The sequence below is a fragment of the Perognathus longimembris genome, chromosome 1 (genome assembly GCF_023159225.1).
Source record: "Perognathus longimembris pacificus isolate PPM17 chromosome 1, ASM2315922v1, whole genome shotgun sequence".
NCBI classification, from domain to species: domain Eukaryota; kingdom Metazoa; phylum Chordata; class Mammalia; order Rodentia; family Heteromyidae; genus Perognathus; species Perognathus longimembris.
Genome location: NC_063161.1, coordinates 151619541 through 151637528, shown reverse-complemented (window position 1 = coordinate 151637528; position 17988 = coordinate 151619541). Strand labels below are relative to the sequence as shown.

Below are 17988 nucleotides of genomic sequence, written 5' to 3'. Positions count from 1 at the left end.
CCTCCCCACACCTGCTGCTCTTTCTCCCAACCTGCCTCTGAATAGCAAATTCTCACAGGAATTCCCAGCCCACAGGGAATCCCCCCCACCCCATCCTGCCACCCTCCTTCCTGGCTTCCTCTTTCTTATAACCCTCTCTCCCCCCTCCAGGTCCCTCAATCAATGAGGAGAGGAAATTTCAGCAGGAAAAGCTGAAGGCAAGGATTTGAACCTCCAGACTTACTGTCTTGACAGGCTGGAAATGCTTGCTGGTGCCCCCATATCTCAAACTCAGTGTCCATGACTGAGCTCACCATTGTCCTTCGAACCCAAGTCTCCTTCAGGTCCCACTTAAGTAAACGGCACCTCCATCCATCCCTCAGTGGGGTGATCACAGCTGGGGACCCTCCTCCACACTTCTCTAAACATCACTTTCCATCCTCACTGTCCGCCACTGTGCCCAACAGAACAGTGCATGGTACTTAGGTGGCCAGTGAAAAATGTGTTGAATGAATGAATGAGTGAATGAATGAGTGCATAGTTTAGGCTTCCGTGGCTGCCTTCAGTCTCTCGGCCCTTCTGATTCAGTCTCTGCTCAAGTAGCTGGAGGGACAGGATCATTTCAGTGTAGCGCCAGCCAAGCCCTATGTTTCCCCATTGAACTCCGGATGGTAAGCATACTCCCCACCCCCACCCCTAGTTTGCAAGACCCTAAATAACCAGGTCCTGCCAGTCTCCTCCACCCCCTCTCTGCATTCTGCTATATATAGATGTTCCAGCCATAACACAGTTCTTGTAGGCGGCCAACTGCACCAGGCTGATTCACACTTGCATCCTGTCTCATGCTGTTTCCAATGCCTCGGACTCGGCCCTCCCCCATATCCCATCCCATCTGCCCAGTGAACATGGTTTACAGACCTGTTCCATAGTCACCCTGGCCAAGGGTCCCAACTGGACCACCCTCTATGGCTCTCTATCCTAGCACTGAAGTTCTGATGCCATTTATGGATGTGTAGGGCCTATCAATGGGCCCACATATTCCCTACCCCTAGTATCCTTTCCAACTCATCTGTGCATGGAGTGCCCAGGGCAGGCCTGGGCACAGGGCCAGGAATGAAGGAGGTCTTTTCATCTGGTGAAGCCCAAGGCTCATGGAGGGCCATATCCAGATGCAGGCCTGTGTGCCTTTCCTTGCATTGCTGAAAGGGAATTGTAGTATGGAGGTGAGATCTGGATAGCACCATCATTGGCCACAAGGTGAACTATATTCTCTGGCATCTTGTCTTGATGGGTGTGCCTGAATTCCTAGAGACAGGGGTGGGCCCTTGGCCTATAGGTTACTGAACCTGTCAGTCAAGTGCTTCCTGTAACCCAGCCCCCTGACCTGGCACTATTTAGAGTCAGGCCAGCTCCGGCGCCATTATGCCATGCCACATGTCTCCGTCTCCATGTTCTATGTCCTGTCTCCATCTCCATGTTCTATGTCCTGTCTCCTGGCTTGTCTCTCATCACCACAGTGTCCCAAGTCAGCTCTCCATTGGAGCTGAATTGGTTTGCTGGTATTGTTTTTGTTCTTGCTTTCCTCTCTGGCCTGTTTCCTGATAGCGTTAAGGGTATGTATGGGCTGCAGGCCTTTGTAACCGCTGGCAAAATGCTCTAGTGAAGACTCCAAGAGTCAATCCTTCAATATGTGGCTTCTTGGATAATTTATGATATCACAGAATCACAGGGCTACCTATCTACTGGTGCCCAACAGATGGCCTCGAAGTACAGTCACCTAAGGCAATGGCAGGTTAGTATTTCTGTTGCTTCTGGGAGGTGACTGGGCTCTGCCAGCCAGTTCTGCTCTGTGTCATGTTGCTCGTGTGGTGGCATTTGGCTGGGAACTTAGATGAGGCCAGAATGTCCCACTCTCAAGAGACTTCTCCAAGCTACCATACATCATTCTGCAGTCTCACCTGAGTGTCTTCATAACACAGAGTCTGGATTCCTGTAGGAAACATTCCAGGAGGACATGTCTTAGAGCCTAAGCGCTTTTTAGGTCTTTACGTCATACAAAAAGGCTCCATTGGCCAAACCAAGTTGCACAGCTATGACAGAAAATGCAGTGTAGTTCACTGGGGATGTCAGGGAAACTGTGATCTACGGTCATGATCACGAGCATCCATCCAATCTATCAGGTGAAGAACAAGTTGGAAACGACTCCAAAAGCAATACTTATAAAACCATTTGGTGTAAACCAACTGAACAACTCATGGGGTGAGAGGGAAAGGGGGAGGGGGAGGAAATGAGGGAGGAGGTAACAAATTGTACAAGAACATGGTACTTTGGTGGCCAGTGAAACTTCCTTCCATATGAAACTGTAACCCCTCTTTGACAATAAATAACCCCACTTTGACAATAAATAACCCCACTTTGACAATAAATAATTAATTATTCAGAAAAAAAGGACAAGTTGGGTCCCAGGCAGTTTGTACTGGGACCTGACTCCATTCTGGTCCAAAAGGGCCTGTTTCATTTACCAAGGCTGGGTCTATGGAGGAGGGACACACCCAGTTCCAACCTTCCTATGTTGGACATTGCTTTTTTGTTGTTGTTGTTGGTGGTGGTGGTGGTGGTGGTGGTGCTCGTGGGGTTTGAACTCCGGGTGTGGGCACTGTCCCTGAGCTCTTCAACTCAAGTCTAGTGCTTTACCACTTGACCCACAGCACCATTTCTGGTTTTCTGGTGGTTAACAGGAGATAAGAGTCTCACAGTTTCCTGCCCAGGCTGGCTTTGAATGGTGATCCTCAGATCTCAGCCCCCTGAGTAGCTGGGATTACAGGTGTGAGCCATCTGTGCCAGGTGACATTGCTTTCTTGTACCCCTTGGGAGGGTGGGTATGTAGGAAGAGTTGTCTCTCAGGGACACCTGTCATCAGAGACAATGAATAGGGAAAGCTGTCCTTCGTTTTCTACTACGAGAGAGAGAAATCAGAAGATTTCCCCAAGTGGTAGGCCATTGCTAATTCTCTACTTCCTTTTCTTCACTCACCCCACTTGCGCTTTTCCTATTACTGCTTCACGGTAAATGACCTACAAGATTCTTGTCTCCCCATGTGTCATTTTCCTCTTTTTTCCTTTGTCTTCCCCTTTCTTTTCTTCCAATGCTGAGGATGGATCCCAGGCCTTCGCTCATGCCAAGTTCCCACTCTACCACTAGACACAGCCCCAGGCTTCATGTCTATTCACCATAGTTTCACATCTAGGTCACTTGTAATGTTATAACACCGTGTTTATTCCACGTGCCTACCATATACCAAACATTCATGGGCCACGTGATCTGCTCTCACTTTAGATCTATACCGATGCTGCTCAGGTCCCTGAGTTCTATACTACTGTTCTTTCATGATTGGTTCCTGGACCCAGCAGGGCCTAGGGTGTAACCCTCGGATCTAGGGAAAGAAAAAAGAAGTTAGTGTATGCTTCATTGTGTCTACTTACTTCTATCTAAGGTAATCATATCGGCATGGAGCTTCTGTTAACTGGTCACCTTGGGTGATTACTGTACAAACAGTCAGTCTCCTGTCCTGGGTGTGTAGTGTGAGGGAGAAGTATATTTCTATTAAGTCTCTGAGGCTTGGAGATATTTATTGTTGCAGCATAAAAAATAGCCTACCCTAACACATACATTCAAGTTCAATGCAAGAGACCACCCGTTGAGCTCCCGTGACCAACCTTTTAGGAAAATGGCAAGACATCCTTCAAATGATCACAAAATCCATTTTGTCAATCCCAGCAGAATCCAACGTGGGTCTTGTTGGCTAATTAGTGATGGTGTGTGTGCGTGTGTATAAAATGTGGGGTCAGGTACTCAAAATTGGAAGACAATTCTCTTCTTCAAGTCACCCCTTAAACTAAGAAGCAAAAGGGTGTCTCAGATTAGGCTGCTTGGGAATACTTGGGATTTATTTTTCTCTGTTCATTTTAAAACTTGCTTTCCAAAGTTAAGCTAACACTGAGTAATTGGTGATGTGTGCGTATGTTTTTTCCGTTCCCAGGCACCAATCCACTGATACATTTCAACGGCCCCTGCTTCTTGACCTGGGTGATGTGTTCTCTTGATTGCCTGTAGATGATTGCTTTGTCAAATATTTTTAAACCCTGACAGCTCTCCAAGAGAAAAACCAGTTGTTAGGAAAGTGCAGTAGCTTTCAATTTCTCTTGACCTTTTCAGAAAAGTGATTTGAAATTTGGTGTTTATTCTCTGCCTTCCCAGAGTGCTCAGAGAAGCCGAGATAGTATCATGTTGTCAAGTAACACAAGCCTGCCCATTGTGCTATTACCTGTGAGTGGAGTGGCACCCCCCCACTTTCTTCCCAGACCCGATATGTGAGCCCCACAAGGAAGAATCCATCCTCTTGATTCAATGTCCATGGTTCAGGGACCCCAGAGTCTGGCCAAGGTCCCAACATGTCCACGCCATGACTTCACTGAGGTGTAAGATAGGACAGCAATAATAGAAGAGCCCTGATGGGAGGGCTCTGGGCCTGGTTCCCCACTTAGCAGAGGGGAATAGAAGGCCAGGGAGCACAGGGCCAGGCCACATGTCTCAGGAGGTGACAACATGATAGAAGGGAAGGATGCAAAGAACACACCCTTAGCGCCATCAGCCTGAGGATTCCACTTCAACCCTTTAATCACCTGTGATGCACTGGACACAAAGCCCTTCTCTGTCTCAGCCAGGCTCACTTTCCTCATCTCTACAATGGGAATGACAACAGCCACCAGGATTTATTGAGCACCCCTGGCTAGGCATTTCACAACACGCATAACATTCTGAGATGAATGTGGTTATTAAAGTTCTGCTTCTCAGGTGAGGGACTGCAAAGTCATTAAAAAAAATCAGCGTATGTATTCCGACTCAGGAGATCTGATTATTTCACAGTAGGAGTCAGCAAATCTGGCTCGCTGCTTTTTAATTTTTCTTTAATAGATTTATTGTATGCCTTACATTTCATATTTTTAATGTATACAAGTTGTCAACTTTTATTTACAGCACGCATGCACGATGGTGGGGTTGGGACAAAGTGCAGATATCACTGTTCAAATATCACATGGCATTTCTTTCAAGCCCCTTCCATAAAGGAGGGTCCTGCCCCCCTTCCCCCTCCTCGTGGACTTGTGTTCCTTGTGAAGCCCATGGTTCCTTGCTATGTTAGGAATATTTCCTATTCTGATGCCTTCCTCACCAAGCAGATAAATGACAATGAAGTCACTTAAAATTTATTTTTTTCCTTTATTGTCAAAGTCTGATACAGAGGGGTTACAGATTCATATGAAAGGCAGTGAGTACATTTATTGTACTACTTGTTACCTCCTCCCTCATTCCCCCCCCTAAAATTTATTTATTTATTTATTTTTTGCCAGTCCTGGGCCTTGGACTCAGGGCCTGAGCACTGTCCCTGGCTTCTTCCCGCTCAAGGCTAGCACTCTGCCACTTGAGCCACAGCGCCGCTTCTGGCCGTTTTCTGTATATGTGGTGCTGGGGAATCGAAACTAGGGCCTCGTGGATCCGAGGCAGGCACTCTTGCCACTAGGCTATATCCCCAGCCCCCTAAAATTTATTTTTAACAATGCAAATCCTAGAGGCCATATCCCCTGCCCCTGTCCTGTTTAAGATTTGTATAGCTGGGCCTTTGCTTAAGGACAAATTGAGTAGACAAGAGATCAAATAAGACCTGGGAGGAAGGTGTACCAGGCAGAAGGGACAACATGGCAAACCTCAAAATTGTGTGTGTGTGTGTGTGTGTGAGTGTGTGTGTGCGCACGCAGGTGCAGTTCAGTGTTAGATGTTTGTTGAAATGGAACCTTCCTCTATGCATCCACCACCGGATTCAATGCTTCAAAACTGGACCTCGGGCTCCACCTGGTGGCAGATCTTGATAATAACAAGGCAGAAAGTTGCCCACAGGCTACTCCCTGGCTGGCCTTTTAGGGTAGGGTTGGCTATAGACTGTTCACAAAAGTGATCTATCTGACAACAGTTAAGGTGAGCTGTAGATAGCGATTTTCCAGTCCAAAGAACAATCACATGCGTACTGTAGAAAACTGAAAAGAAGTAGAAAAGAATAAAGGAAAACAAAGGGCTGGGAATGTGACTTAGCGGTACAGTGCTTGCCTAGCACGCATGAAGCTCTGGGTTCAATTCCTCAGCACCACATATATAGAAAAAGCCAGAAGTGGCGCTGTTGCTTAAGTGGTAGAGTGCTAGCCTTGAGCAAAAAGAAGCCAGGGACAGTGCTCTGGCCCTGAGTTCAAGCCACATGACTGGCAAAAAAACCAAAACAAATAAAGGAAAACAAAACACCTTAGTCCGGTCCCTTGGAATAATAACTAATATTCATATTGGAACATATTTGCTCCCGGTGGTTTTTGGAGGGTAATGGGAATCGGGGCAGCGACATATCACCCTGAATTAGAATCTTGTCTTTGCCTCTACTGGGCGGCTTGGGAAACTGACTTCTCTGAGCAGCAACTTCCTTATCTGTAGATATGAATCATAAAGGCACTCACCCCTCAGGGGTGGTGAAGATGTAGGTAAAATGCTTGGTCGGTTGTGTCTACTGTAGGTCTGCTCAGCAATCATAGCCTGCTGCTTGGGAACTGGGATAGATTTCTGGGCTCAAGGATCTGAAGAGCCACATGCTTTCTAGTGTGCCAAAATGGCAAGGAAACATTCAAGAACGATCTCATCCTCCAGTCCCCAGCACCACAGCTGTTCTCATTTATCTGTGTCTTCTTCAGGCCCTGTTTATGCAGAGCAGTTTTTGAGCATTGCAATTACCACGCTTGCGCCAGTTCCCTTCGCGTGACATCACCACCGTTTCCCTTGGTGGCTAAAGCTGGCACAGATCAGCATTTTGCCACAATGTGTCTATTTCCCTGCTGTAAAAATCTGAACGGTTTAGTTTTTCACTGATTCATTCAGAAAACAATTCTTGAGTACCCACTCTTTGCCAGGCAATGGGACAGCCACGGGGATAGTGCGGTCCTCAAGAACAGAGCACTCTTTATCCTTGACCCCTAGACTCTGGTGGGCAAGACAAACAAGAAAGACATAAAAGTCTCCCTGTACGCTGTGGTGAGTGTTGGGGAAGGGGCTGTGAGCGCTTCTTTTTGGTACCATGGACAGCTCCAATGGGTCTCCTGAGGCTTGACGTGGAATCTATCAGTGGAACTTCGATCCTGCCTGCCTCAGAATCCCCAGAACTCATTGAACGTCTCGACTCCTGGATTTTGTGTGTGTGTGTGTGTGTGTGTGTGTGTGTGTGTGTGTGTGTGTGTGTGTCTGGGTTGACATTCAGAAGCCTACATTCTAAATAAGCACTCTGGGCTAGTTGGTGTAGGTGGTCAGATGACCAGACATAAACGCTAGACTACTGGCATGTGGTCTCCAAGGGAAGAGAGTAACCGCTGCTGCTTCAAAGGAGGCCGGGACCTCTTAAGGCTGGGGCAAATTATTTACCAAGTGAGATCCAGGGTCAAGTAAAGCAACAAGATTCCCATAAAGATGAGAGAGTAAGAAGAGCCACTTCCTTCTAGAACTGTGTTTTCACAAAGTTCACTCGTGCAGTCACGAGCACTGTGGGCTGTCTGCAGTGCTCTTTTCAACTCCATTTGCTAAAAACATGAGCAAAACCAAGACAAATGTGGTTCCTTCAGGTGAAAGAGGAGAGCCCCCTTCTTGAGTTAGCTTTACAAAAATGCACAACCTAAAAGAATTGAAAGCAGAGGCTCAAGGGGATGTGTGTGCAACAATGCTAATGACAATATCATTCACCATAGCTAAGAGGTGTAGACATGTCAAATGTCCCAGGGCAGCTGAATGGATAAAGATAATAGGGTGTTTGACTACAGTGGAATAGTAGTCTTAAAGGGGAGTGGAATTCTGATCTTCTAGAACATGGGAGAATTTAGAAGACATTGCAATAAATGACATAAGCCAGACACAAAAGGGCAAATGTTGTAAGATTCCAGTTATCTGAGGTGCTTAGAGAAGATAAATTCATCAAGGAAGAAAACAGAGCAGTGGTTTCCAAAAGCTGGGCTGAAGGTGGGGGTGGGTAATTGGGACTTGTTATTTCATGGACACATTTCAGCAAAGGAAATAGAAGTGGTAGTGTTCATGAAACTGTGTGGATGTATTGAATGCCAATGAACTATGCAATAAAAATAGCCCAAACACTAAATTTTCATTAAAAGTGGATTCAAGACTTTTTAAAGAAAACCTAAATTCTTTATAAATCATTCTGTTATTTTTCTTCCGGAGAGGCAGACTCAAGTTCAGAGAGCTTTGAGATACTTCTCTTAGGATGGGAGCGGATGGTGATAGAAAAGTTGACTGAAATAAACATTCCAAACACTCAAAATGATAGGAAAGTGGATGCTTTTAGGGATCACACAATCATGTATTTTAGATGGCTACAGAATGATTTGGTTATTCTTATATTACACATCCTGGGCCATCCTTGGAGTCACAGTGTATTAGCATGAATGGACTAAGACAGAATCCTGGTTTGTTACAAGCTCAACAACCAATTGAACATTTACTAAGAAGAAACAAACTGGAAGCCGGGAGACATTCAAAGAACAAAAGGAGTCTTTGGCTCCAAAGAACTCATAATCCAGAGAGAGGGAAAAAAAAATTACTATTTTCCCTAGAAACAGAAGTTGGAGTTGCCATGTAGATAAAGAAAAGGTTTGCTTTAAAAAAATTAAGTTTTCTCATCACATACTACAACAAAGTCACAATAAGAAAACAAAACAGGAGTGGATGTCCTTGGTTCCACTGGGGGGGGGTCTGTGAGTCTTCGCCACTCCACAGGGCGAGTTCCCTGGGAGCAGAGGAAGGCCTCCCCCTGTCCTGCTGGCCTGGGGTCTGTCCCAAGCCCATCCCACCCCTCCCTCCCCACCCACAGCCCCGTAGGAATACCACCCCCCTTCCCCCCCCCCCCCCCCCCCGCCCCCGCCGCACTGAACAGCCATCTCCCGACCCAGCAGTTCCCCTGGCCAGTTTCCCCAGGGCTGGATGGGGAGGTGGGGTGCAGGGAGCTGTCCCAGGCCAGGCACTGGTGGCTCACGCCCGTAATCCTAATCGCTCAGGAGGCTGAGATCTGAGGATCTCAGTTCGAAGCCAGCCCCGGGCAGACTCTAATCCCCCAATGAACTGCCAGAAAACCGGAAGTGGAACTGTGGCTCAAAGTGGAGCAGCGCCCAGGCCCCGAGTTCAAGCCCCACGACCGACCAAAAAGAAAAAAGAAAGAAAAAGAAGAGTTGTCCCGGCCAATGTGCATGGGGCTGGGGGGAAACTGAGTCTCTTGTTTGAAGCAAGGGTCACTCCTCACGTCAGCCTCCCCACGCGCTCAGCTCCCAGTCTCACCGCCGTCCAGTCCCAGGCCGGGCTCCGAGCGCCTTTCCGGGTGGGCGGGGCCGAGCCGCGCGTTGCCCTCTTCCAAGATGGCCGCCGCAGCCTCTGTGACAGCCCCTGTCACGTGGGCGCCCGCCGCCTATGAGGTCGCAGGGGCTCGCTCGGCGATTGTCCCTTCCCGGACCCCGTCTGAGGCGGCGACTATCCCTGTCACTGGGAGCCGGGGCGATCATGGCAACGGGCTCGGGCGGGGAGCGCGTGGCGGCGGCGGCCACTCGGTCGCGGGCCGGAGAGGCGGAGCAGCGGTGGCGGCGGCGGCGGCGGCAGCGACACTGGCACCGGCCATGAGGCGGGGCAGCTGCGAGCGGGAGCTGGCGGCGCGGTGGGAGGCGGAGGCGGTGGCCGCGGCCCGGCGGGAGACGGAGGCCAGGGCGCTGGCGGCGCTGGGGCAGGTCAGCGTGGACGCGGGCGCGGCCGGGGAACCCGAGCGCAAGGCGGGGGAGGAGGAGCCCAAGGCCCGGGCCCCGGCGCAGCCCCGCGCGGCCGAGGAGGGCGACGCCCGCGTGCCCCCGCGCCCGCCTCCCACGTTGCCCCCGTCCAAGCCGAAGCCGGCCGCGGCGCTGACGCCGACGCCGACGCGAGGCCTCTGCCAGCAGGGGAAGCCCAGGGGCAAAGGTCGCGGCTGCAAGCGGAGCTCCGGCCGCAGGGGCGACGACGGCGTCTGGCAGCGGGCAGTCACCGTGGACAGCTCCAAGGCCAAGACCTCCCTGGAAGCCCTGAAGATCAGCATCCGCCAGCTCAGGTGGAAGGAGGTGAGGCCCGGCCCCGCCGCGGGGCACCAGGGGGGTGGACAGGACGCACCACCGCGACACGCCTGCTGGTCAGCTGTCCTTCAAGGCCTGGCCCCCAGAGCCACTCAGGACAAGCCACCCACTTTCTCCTCCGGCTCCCCTCCAGCTCTTACCTGTTTTCAGCCCTCAGCACTCACCTGCTAGAACTGTCTGTCTGTCCGTCCGTCCGTCCGTCCGTCGGTCTGTCTTTCAGTCCCAGGGGCTAGAACCTCTTCTCTTGGATATCTCTATTTGTTTAACGCTTACCGTCTAACTCTTGGGCAACTTAACAGCTTTGTTTTTGAGAGGCAGACAGACTAGGATCTCACTGGGCCCAGCTATTGAGCCGTCCCATCTAGAGCAAGTTACCTTTCCTCATTGGTCCTTTACCCTCTCCCATGCCAGTAATCTCTATCGGGTCATTTTGTTATAGTATCAGAAAACTTCTGAGTGTTGTATAACACACACACACACACACACACACATTCACTACCATTTTTTTTTTTTAAACCACCCTCCACACCAACACCATTATCACCACCATCACCGACAACCATCATCACCATGAGTGCAGGCACTTGTTTTATGATTCAGGGCTTGGCATGTAGCAGGTGTCAGTGAGTGGCAGATGGAAGGTTGAATAATGGTTGAGTTATTAATCCTTGAGCTAATTTTAGTCCTGTTGGAATCTGAGGTGAAGCACCAATGATTTCCAGAGGCTTCTATTGGAGTTGAGTGAATAAAGCCATTTATGATTCAGCAATATACGGAACTATTTAGTGTGCTTTTGGGAATGTCAGAATTTTGAGTTAGGGTAGTCAGGTCTGGAGACTTTGACCAGGTGGTCTGCTGAAAGTAAGAGTCTGCAGCAGACAACCTGAGGATCCAGGTAATTAGCCTTGGGTCTGGGTACTCAGTCCTAGGCCCAGGTACTTTTGCATTAGGCCTGGGTATGGTAGGCATTCAGTAATGACTGTGAAGTTTTGGAGCCCTCAGAGAGATGGCCACAGAGAGGATGTATATGGTCAGAGAGTTGATGTCCCACTCAGGGATGAGTTATTTGGTTTGGAAGGAAGGACTTTGAGGAGTAGGAGTAAGCTATGGAGGAACTCTGACTCAGATATCAGGGACCTCAGTCTTGGGTGTGTGTGTGGTTCCAGAAGGAAGTTTCATACCTGTGAAACCTGGGCCAGACAAGGCAAGGGTCTCAGTTCCAAATCTGGACTCTTCTAGACAAGGTTCTAGGTCCCAAGGCAGAGATATAATGGTCAGAAAGGTGAACCTGAATGTGTCCGTCCTGTAGTCCTAATGAAGACAGAATCTGGAGAAATGAGCCACCGAGTCAGGCTAGGGAGCTGGCCCAAGAAGGCCTGTGTTTAACCTGATTCTGTGTGAAGAGAGACACACAAAGTAGGCCTGGTCTTGTTAGGCCAGGTAGAGTCAGTCAGCTCAGCTCAGGCTCATTCGTTCATCTGTGCATGTTCACTGTGGTGGTTAAGTCCATTACTGGGCCATCGGAATCATATTTAAGATGTACCTTTGCCCTCATAGACCTCACAAGTCAGTAGAGAATAAACACAAGTAAACAGTGGTAGTAATCACAGGGCTATTGCTGCTGCTTCCTAAAATTCTCATTTCCCAGTTGTTTGCATGTCTTACCCTGTCACTTCTTCAGATCTCTAACCAAATGTCATCTCCTTAGAGAGTCCTGAGTGACATCCCTACCAGTCTCCAGCCCTTGTTGTTCTTTTTTTTTTTTTTTCATAGCACTAAACTCCTGGACATGGTATCATGTATTGTTTGTTCATTGTTTTCCCCCACCAGAATGGAAGCTCCACGAGGGCAGGGGCTTTGTGTGTGACTGCTGTGTACCAGCCAAAGCTTGGCTTATGGAAGTTGCTCAATAAATATTTGTTGAATGGATGAAGAAATTATGTGATGAGTGTTTCTCTCTCTGTATGTGAAGGTGTCAGAGCACAGGAGGCCCCCTCTTGGCAGGGCTTCCTGGGGTCATATATAAACCCCACCTGAGTCCTGAGTGCTGAAAATGGGCCAGAGTTATTTGGGGACATGAACTTCCATCCCTGGTAGAAGGAGTGACATTTGGGACTTGCACAGGGTGTTAAGAGATAAGGCTGCAGAAGTAAGCAGGGGGTCAGATCGTATGCCTCACTGTGGGGTTTGGGTTTTCACTTGGAAGGAAGCCTATGTAAGCCATGGAAGGGCTTTAAGGTCCTTCTGTCTTATCAGCTGTGCTACTTGGGGGCAAAAGAGTTAATTCTTCAGAACTCAGTTTGTTTATCTGTATTGTGGGGTAGAACTGAAATTCAGTGATGCCCAATGTCGACTTGCATGAGATTCATACCAATGAGCCCAGTAGGGTGGGCAGTTTCCAGGGCCCTAAGTGTGATGTTTCCCTCCACCCCAGGTATGTAGGTGGAGGTGTTCATTCTAGCTTATTTGAACATAAACCACCCACAGTGGTGAGACTTTCCTATTAGATATATGGTGATTTATTTAATGCTAGCTTTTCCATTAGTCTGTGAGGTCTTGAGAGCTGGTGTGGCATTTGACTTGTGTCCCTAGTTCACGGCACATCGTAGAAGTTCAAGAAATATTCAGGAACAAATGATGAAATATTGTAGCAGAGCTCATATGTCATCCTGAAGTCTTAGAATGGGCCAAATTAGATACATTTTCAAGTTCTTTCCAACTTTAATCTGTGACAGTGGTATTCTTAGTACCCATGTCCAAACTGACTGCATGACAAGTAACATACATGAACATAGAACATAGAACATGAACATAGAACATATAATATACATGAACATAGAACTAACAACTACAACCATATGACCTCTTTAGGACTCAGCTTCCCTATTTTTGTTGTTGTTGTTGTTGTTGGTGGTGGTGGTGGTGGTTATGGGGCTTGAACTCAGGGCCTGGGCACTGTCCCTGAACATTTGTGCCACTTTGAGCCACAGCTCCACTTCTGGTTTTCTGGTGGTTATTTGGAGATAAAAGTCACAGACTTTCCTAATTGTGCTGGCTTCGAACTGTGATCCTTAGATCTCAGCCTCCTGAGTAGCTAGGACTACAGGCATGAACCTCTAGCACCTGGGGCTTTCTGTATGCTTTGGGAATGATGTTGGACAAGATCACCTCTTAACTTTTGCCGTTGGTGTTCTTGGAGCAGCACTTCTACTTGGGGCTGGGGTACAAGGAATCGGGCAGCAGTGACCTTATCAGGTCGTGCTGTGTTATTACTGCTTCAGGCTTGAGAGTTGCAAGTTGAGAATTGGTGGAGGTGGCTGGCCCAGGAAAGCTAAGCTTGATGGCTCATGTCTGTAATTCCAGCACTTGGGAGGGCGGGGTAAGAAGATCATGAGTTTGAGTAAGCTTGAAGAACATAGCTAAACCCTGGTTCAAAATACAAAAGAGAATGAAAAGAAATAAGATCATGAACACCAACCAAGGTGAAAGCCCCCTCTCCATTTGTGAGTGTGAATGAGAAGCAGTACAACACAGCCACCCACCAGGAGGCACCAAGCCAGCCCCTTGGGTCCAGAAGTTTGCTGGCTCCTGGCACCACAGCCTATATTTTCACTTTTTTCCCATCTCCCATTTTTATTAGTGCACATTAGCTGTACAGTGTGATATTTCCACAAATGCATCTAATATACACTGGTCAGATTCACCTCTCTAATACTCTTGCTTATCCTCTCCTCCATTTCCTTTTTATCTTTCTTGCATTTTTCACTTTTCTTCATTTCATAAAAATGAACTTGTATCAGGTTCATAAAAATAGAACCTCAGGTTCTATTGCAATCGCTTAGAGATAATTTTTATTTCTTAGCAACCTAGTAGATAGGGCCTTATTGTGTCCATCATACACAAGAGAATATTAACACAGAGAGTCGTACAGCTAGTGAGAGGCAGAACCATGCATTTGAAATAGGAGTTCCACCTGACACCAGGCTTCAGTTCTGCGCTTGTCCCATGTTTTGGCTCTGTCGGCAGAGCCTTGGCAAGGGGCTGCAGCTGCAGGTATGAAAACACTGCTCTCCAGGAGTCTCCAGCAGACAAACAATTACAGTCCTTTGGGGGCAAAGAGTATTTTACTTAGAGCAGGAACAAAGGACCAAGTTCCCACTGCAGGATGGGTTGCTGGCAGCTTAGGGAACCCATAGATGGAGAGAGAAGGAGAAGGAAGCAGATCATGGAGTACATCGAAGGCCGTGCCAAGAAGCTTGCGCTCCAGACTGCTTTTGCCCACAGCTCACTGGCCATATATAGACCCAGCTTCTTGCCCACCCTCCTTCAGTCCCACGGCGACTCTCTGATGATCCAGTTTTCAGTCACATCCATTTCCAGCAGGCCTAATTCAACTGAATCTGCAGTGCTAGAGTTGTTTCTTAAAGGGAAACTTCACAGATGGTGTCTCTGGTTGCATGGAGATAAGAATAGAATTATTCTCAAATAGTAGAGTCACCACTGAAGTTTAGCCAAAACAGAGAGGGATGGATCCTGGCTCACAGTGGACTTCCTTATGTAACTGTCTAGTCTTCCCATTGTGGGAATGTCTTCTATCCTCTGCATGTCATTTTTCTTTTCTTTTTTTGATCCCAGGGTCTGGTCACTGCCCCTTAGCTTTTTTGTTCAAGGCTCAATTTCTCCCACTTGAGCCACAGTTCCACTTCTGGCATTTTGCTGGTTAACTGGAGATAAAAGTCACAGACTTTTCTGCTTGGGCTGGCTTCGAATGGCGATCCTCAGATCTCAGACTTCTGAGTAGCTACCACTACAAGCACCCAGTCCCTGGATATTCTGCAGTTTTGCTGCTGTCACTAATGAAAACCTTGGAGAAAAGACACCACAGAGAATAGATACCGGTATTGTCGAGCCACCTCCCGGGGGAGAGAGGTTGAGTGTTGTGTAGGCTGGAGAGACAGGACGGGTGCCATGGATGCCAGCTAATACGAATGAGGGCTGAGAGATGTCACGGTAGAATCTGTTGGTGGTAGTTTGCATAAGATCCTGTCCCTAAACCTATTACAACATGAGCTCTTTGTTTCAGAGACTCCAAACCACATGTTATTTTCTGAAATGTATTCAGCCATCCTTCAGAACATGCACACTGTGAATTGTGCTACTGGTTACTTATATATTACATTAGGTCACTATTTAGTGAGCACTTAAGTGGTAGGTCTTGAACTAAGCGTTTTGTGCTGATTAAAAATTATACTGAGGCCAGGCACCTCGTGTCCTAGCTACTCAGGAGGCTGAGATCTGAGGATTGTGGTTCAAAGCCAGCCTGGTCAGGAAAGTCCATGAAATGCTTTTATCTCCAGTTAACCACCAAGAAGTCAGAGGGAGCAATGGCTCAAGTGGCAGAGTGCTAGCCTTGAGCAAAAAAGCTCAGGGACAGTTGACCAGGTCCTGAGATTAAGCCCCAGGACCAGCATGCGCAGGTGTATGTGCATACTTATGCACGTACAATTATCCTGGCCATTAACTCTACATTATTTTTCTTTCCGGCTCCTACTCTCTGAGGCATATACTGTTATCTCCAATTTACAGACGAGGAATTGGGTTATAGAGAGACTGGGATGAGCCCCACAGGAGACAAGTGGCAGAGCCATCAGGATCCTGGTCTAGAGCCAATATACAATCTCACACCACCCTCCCTCTTTGCCAGTTCTCAGCTAAAAACCATCCTGCAAGGAGTTCTTCTACTATTGTCATCATTGTCATCTTCATCCTGGTCATACCAATATCATCATTCCCAGATAACAATTGGAGAAGCTGAGGCAGGCACAATCAGTAACAAAGGAAACAGGGCTACAGCTTTGTTCCAAAGTCTAGTTTTAGGTGTGATTGTGTGATTGTGATTATGTGTGTGTGTGTGTGTGTGTGTGTGTGTGTGTGTGTTTGCTGGTTTTGAGGCTTGAACTCAGACCCTAGGCACTGTCCCTTAGCTTTTGTGCTGAAGGCTAGTGCTCTACCACTTCAGCCACATCTCCTTTTCCAGCTTTTTGGTGGTTAATTGGAGGTAAGAGTCCCATAGACTTTCCTGACTAGCCTGGCTTTGAACCATGATCCTCAGCTCTCAGCCTCCTAGGTAGCTAGGATTACAGGCATGAGCCACTGGTGCCCTGGCACAGGTATGTTTTAATGATTTTCTACTTCTTACCACTCCAGTTACTCAAATGACAGTGGAATCAGGACAGCAATACTGCAAACAGGCCTTAGGATAAAATGCATTGCAATGGATTCTGCCTGGCAGAGATACAATCTGCACCTGCGCCTTCCTAGCCCTGGCTCGCTGCTGCCTCTGAGGAGACGCTATTCCTGGGCCATTTTGATGAGCCAAGCCACATCACTCCTCCGTGGAATGTGAGACTGTGATTTGAATCTCTGTCTCAGATTCCTTCTGGAGGAAGGCAGAGGATAAAATGAAAGACCGTAGTAGTATAGCTTTCCCAACCCCCCTTCTAGCTCCTGTGATAGTCTTGACAATTTATATCCCATTTTTTTAAACATAGCACTATACTTAAGAATGGTTTATATCTACTCCATCAAATGTTCTCCTTCAACAGACATATTATTTTAGCATCTAATCCACTGGACTTTTCCCTTTGCAAGTTAAATTTGTCATAACTAAAAATCACAATTCACTACTGTTATTTGAATAATACATGTAATAGTTTCATGAATCCATAGTAACTTCTTAAACAGTCCTTGGCTCATAGTCAAGGACTATAACTACTGCAAACTATTATTTTTATTTTTTACTTAATTTTAATTTTTTGTGCCAGTGCTTGGACTTGAATTCGGGGTCTGGGCACTGTCCCCTAGCTTTTTCCACTCAAGGCTGGCACTCTACTACTCAAGCTGCAGCTTCACTTCTGGCTTTTTGCTGGTTGATTGGAGATAAGAGTCTCATAGACTTTCATGCCCAGGCTGACTTCAAAATGAGATCCTTGACTCTCAGTCTCCTGATTAGTTAGGATGATAGGTGTGAGCCACTGGCTCCCCACACGCAAGTTCTTTTTTTAAAGCAGATATAATTTCTTTTTCTGTGTTAGAAAACATACACTGTGTATTGTACTTCAAAAAATTTTTTTATTGCTGCCAATCCTGAGGGTCTGAGCTAGTAATAGGCTAGTGTTCTATCACTTGAGCCTCAGCTCCACTTCTGGCTTTTTTTTAGTAATTAACTAGAGATAAGAGTTTCATGGAATTTCCTTCAAGCTGGCTTTGAACCATGATCCTCAGTTCTCAGCCTCTTGAGTAGCAAGGATTACAAGGGTGAGCTACCAGTATCTAAGCAGCACCTCATTTTTTTTTTTTTTTTTTTGCTAATCCAAGGACTTGAATTCAGGGCCTGGGTGCTGTCCCTGAGCCTCTTTGTGCTCAAGAGTGGCACTCCACCACTTGAGCCACAGTGCCACTTCCAGTTTTTTCTGAGTAGTTTATTGGAGATAAGAGTCTCACAGACTTTCCTGCCCAGGCTGGCTTTGAACCATGATCCTCAAATCTCAGCCTCCTAAGAAACTAGGATTTTAGGCATGAGCCACTGGTACCTGGCTTGTGCCTCAATTTTAATAGTCATGTGGGTGTGTATTATGAAATATGTTTTATATATATATATATATATATCTCAATCAGCCAAAGTTAAATGTAAAAGTTAACACATTTTATTTTCCTTTTAAACCTGTTCCCTGAGAAGAACACACTGTCAAAGTACTTGATCATTTTTAAGTGCATG

At 47.3% G+C, this 17988-nt stretch overlaps 1 protein-coding gene across 1 annotated transcript in view; it reads left to right on the top strand.

Moving 5' to 3' along the window:
* Positions 1–9719: 9719 nt before the first annotated feature.
* Ttll11 (tubulin tyrosine ligase like 11) overlaps positions 9720–17988 on the top strand; it is a 100203-nt gene continuing 91934 nt past the window's right edge. The window contains exon 1 of the mRNA XM_048341199.1: positions 9720–10199. Within this exon, the coding sequence (XP_048197156.1) occupies positions 9732–10199 (468 nt within the window). The 5' untranslated portion in view covers positions 9720–9731. The remainder of the gene's footprint in view (positions 10200–17988) is intronic.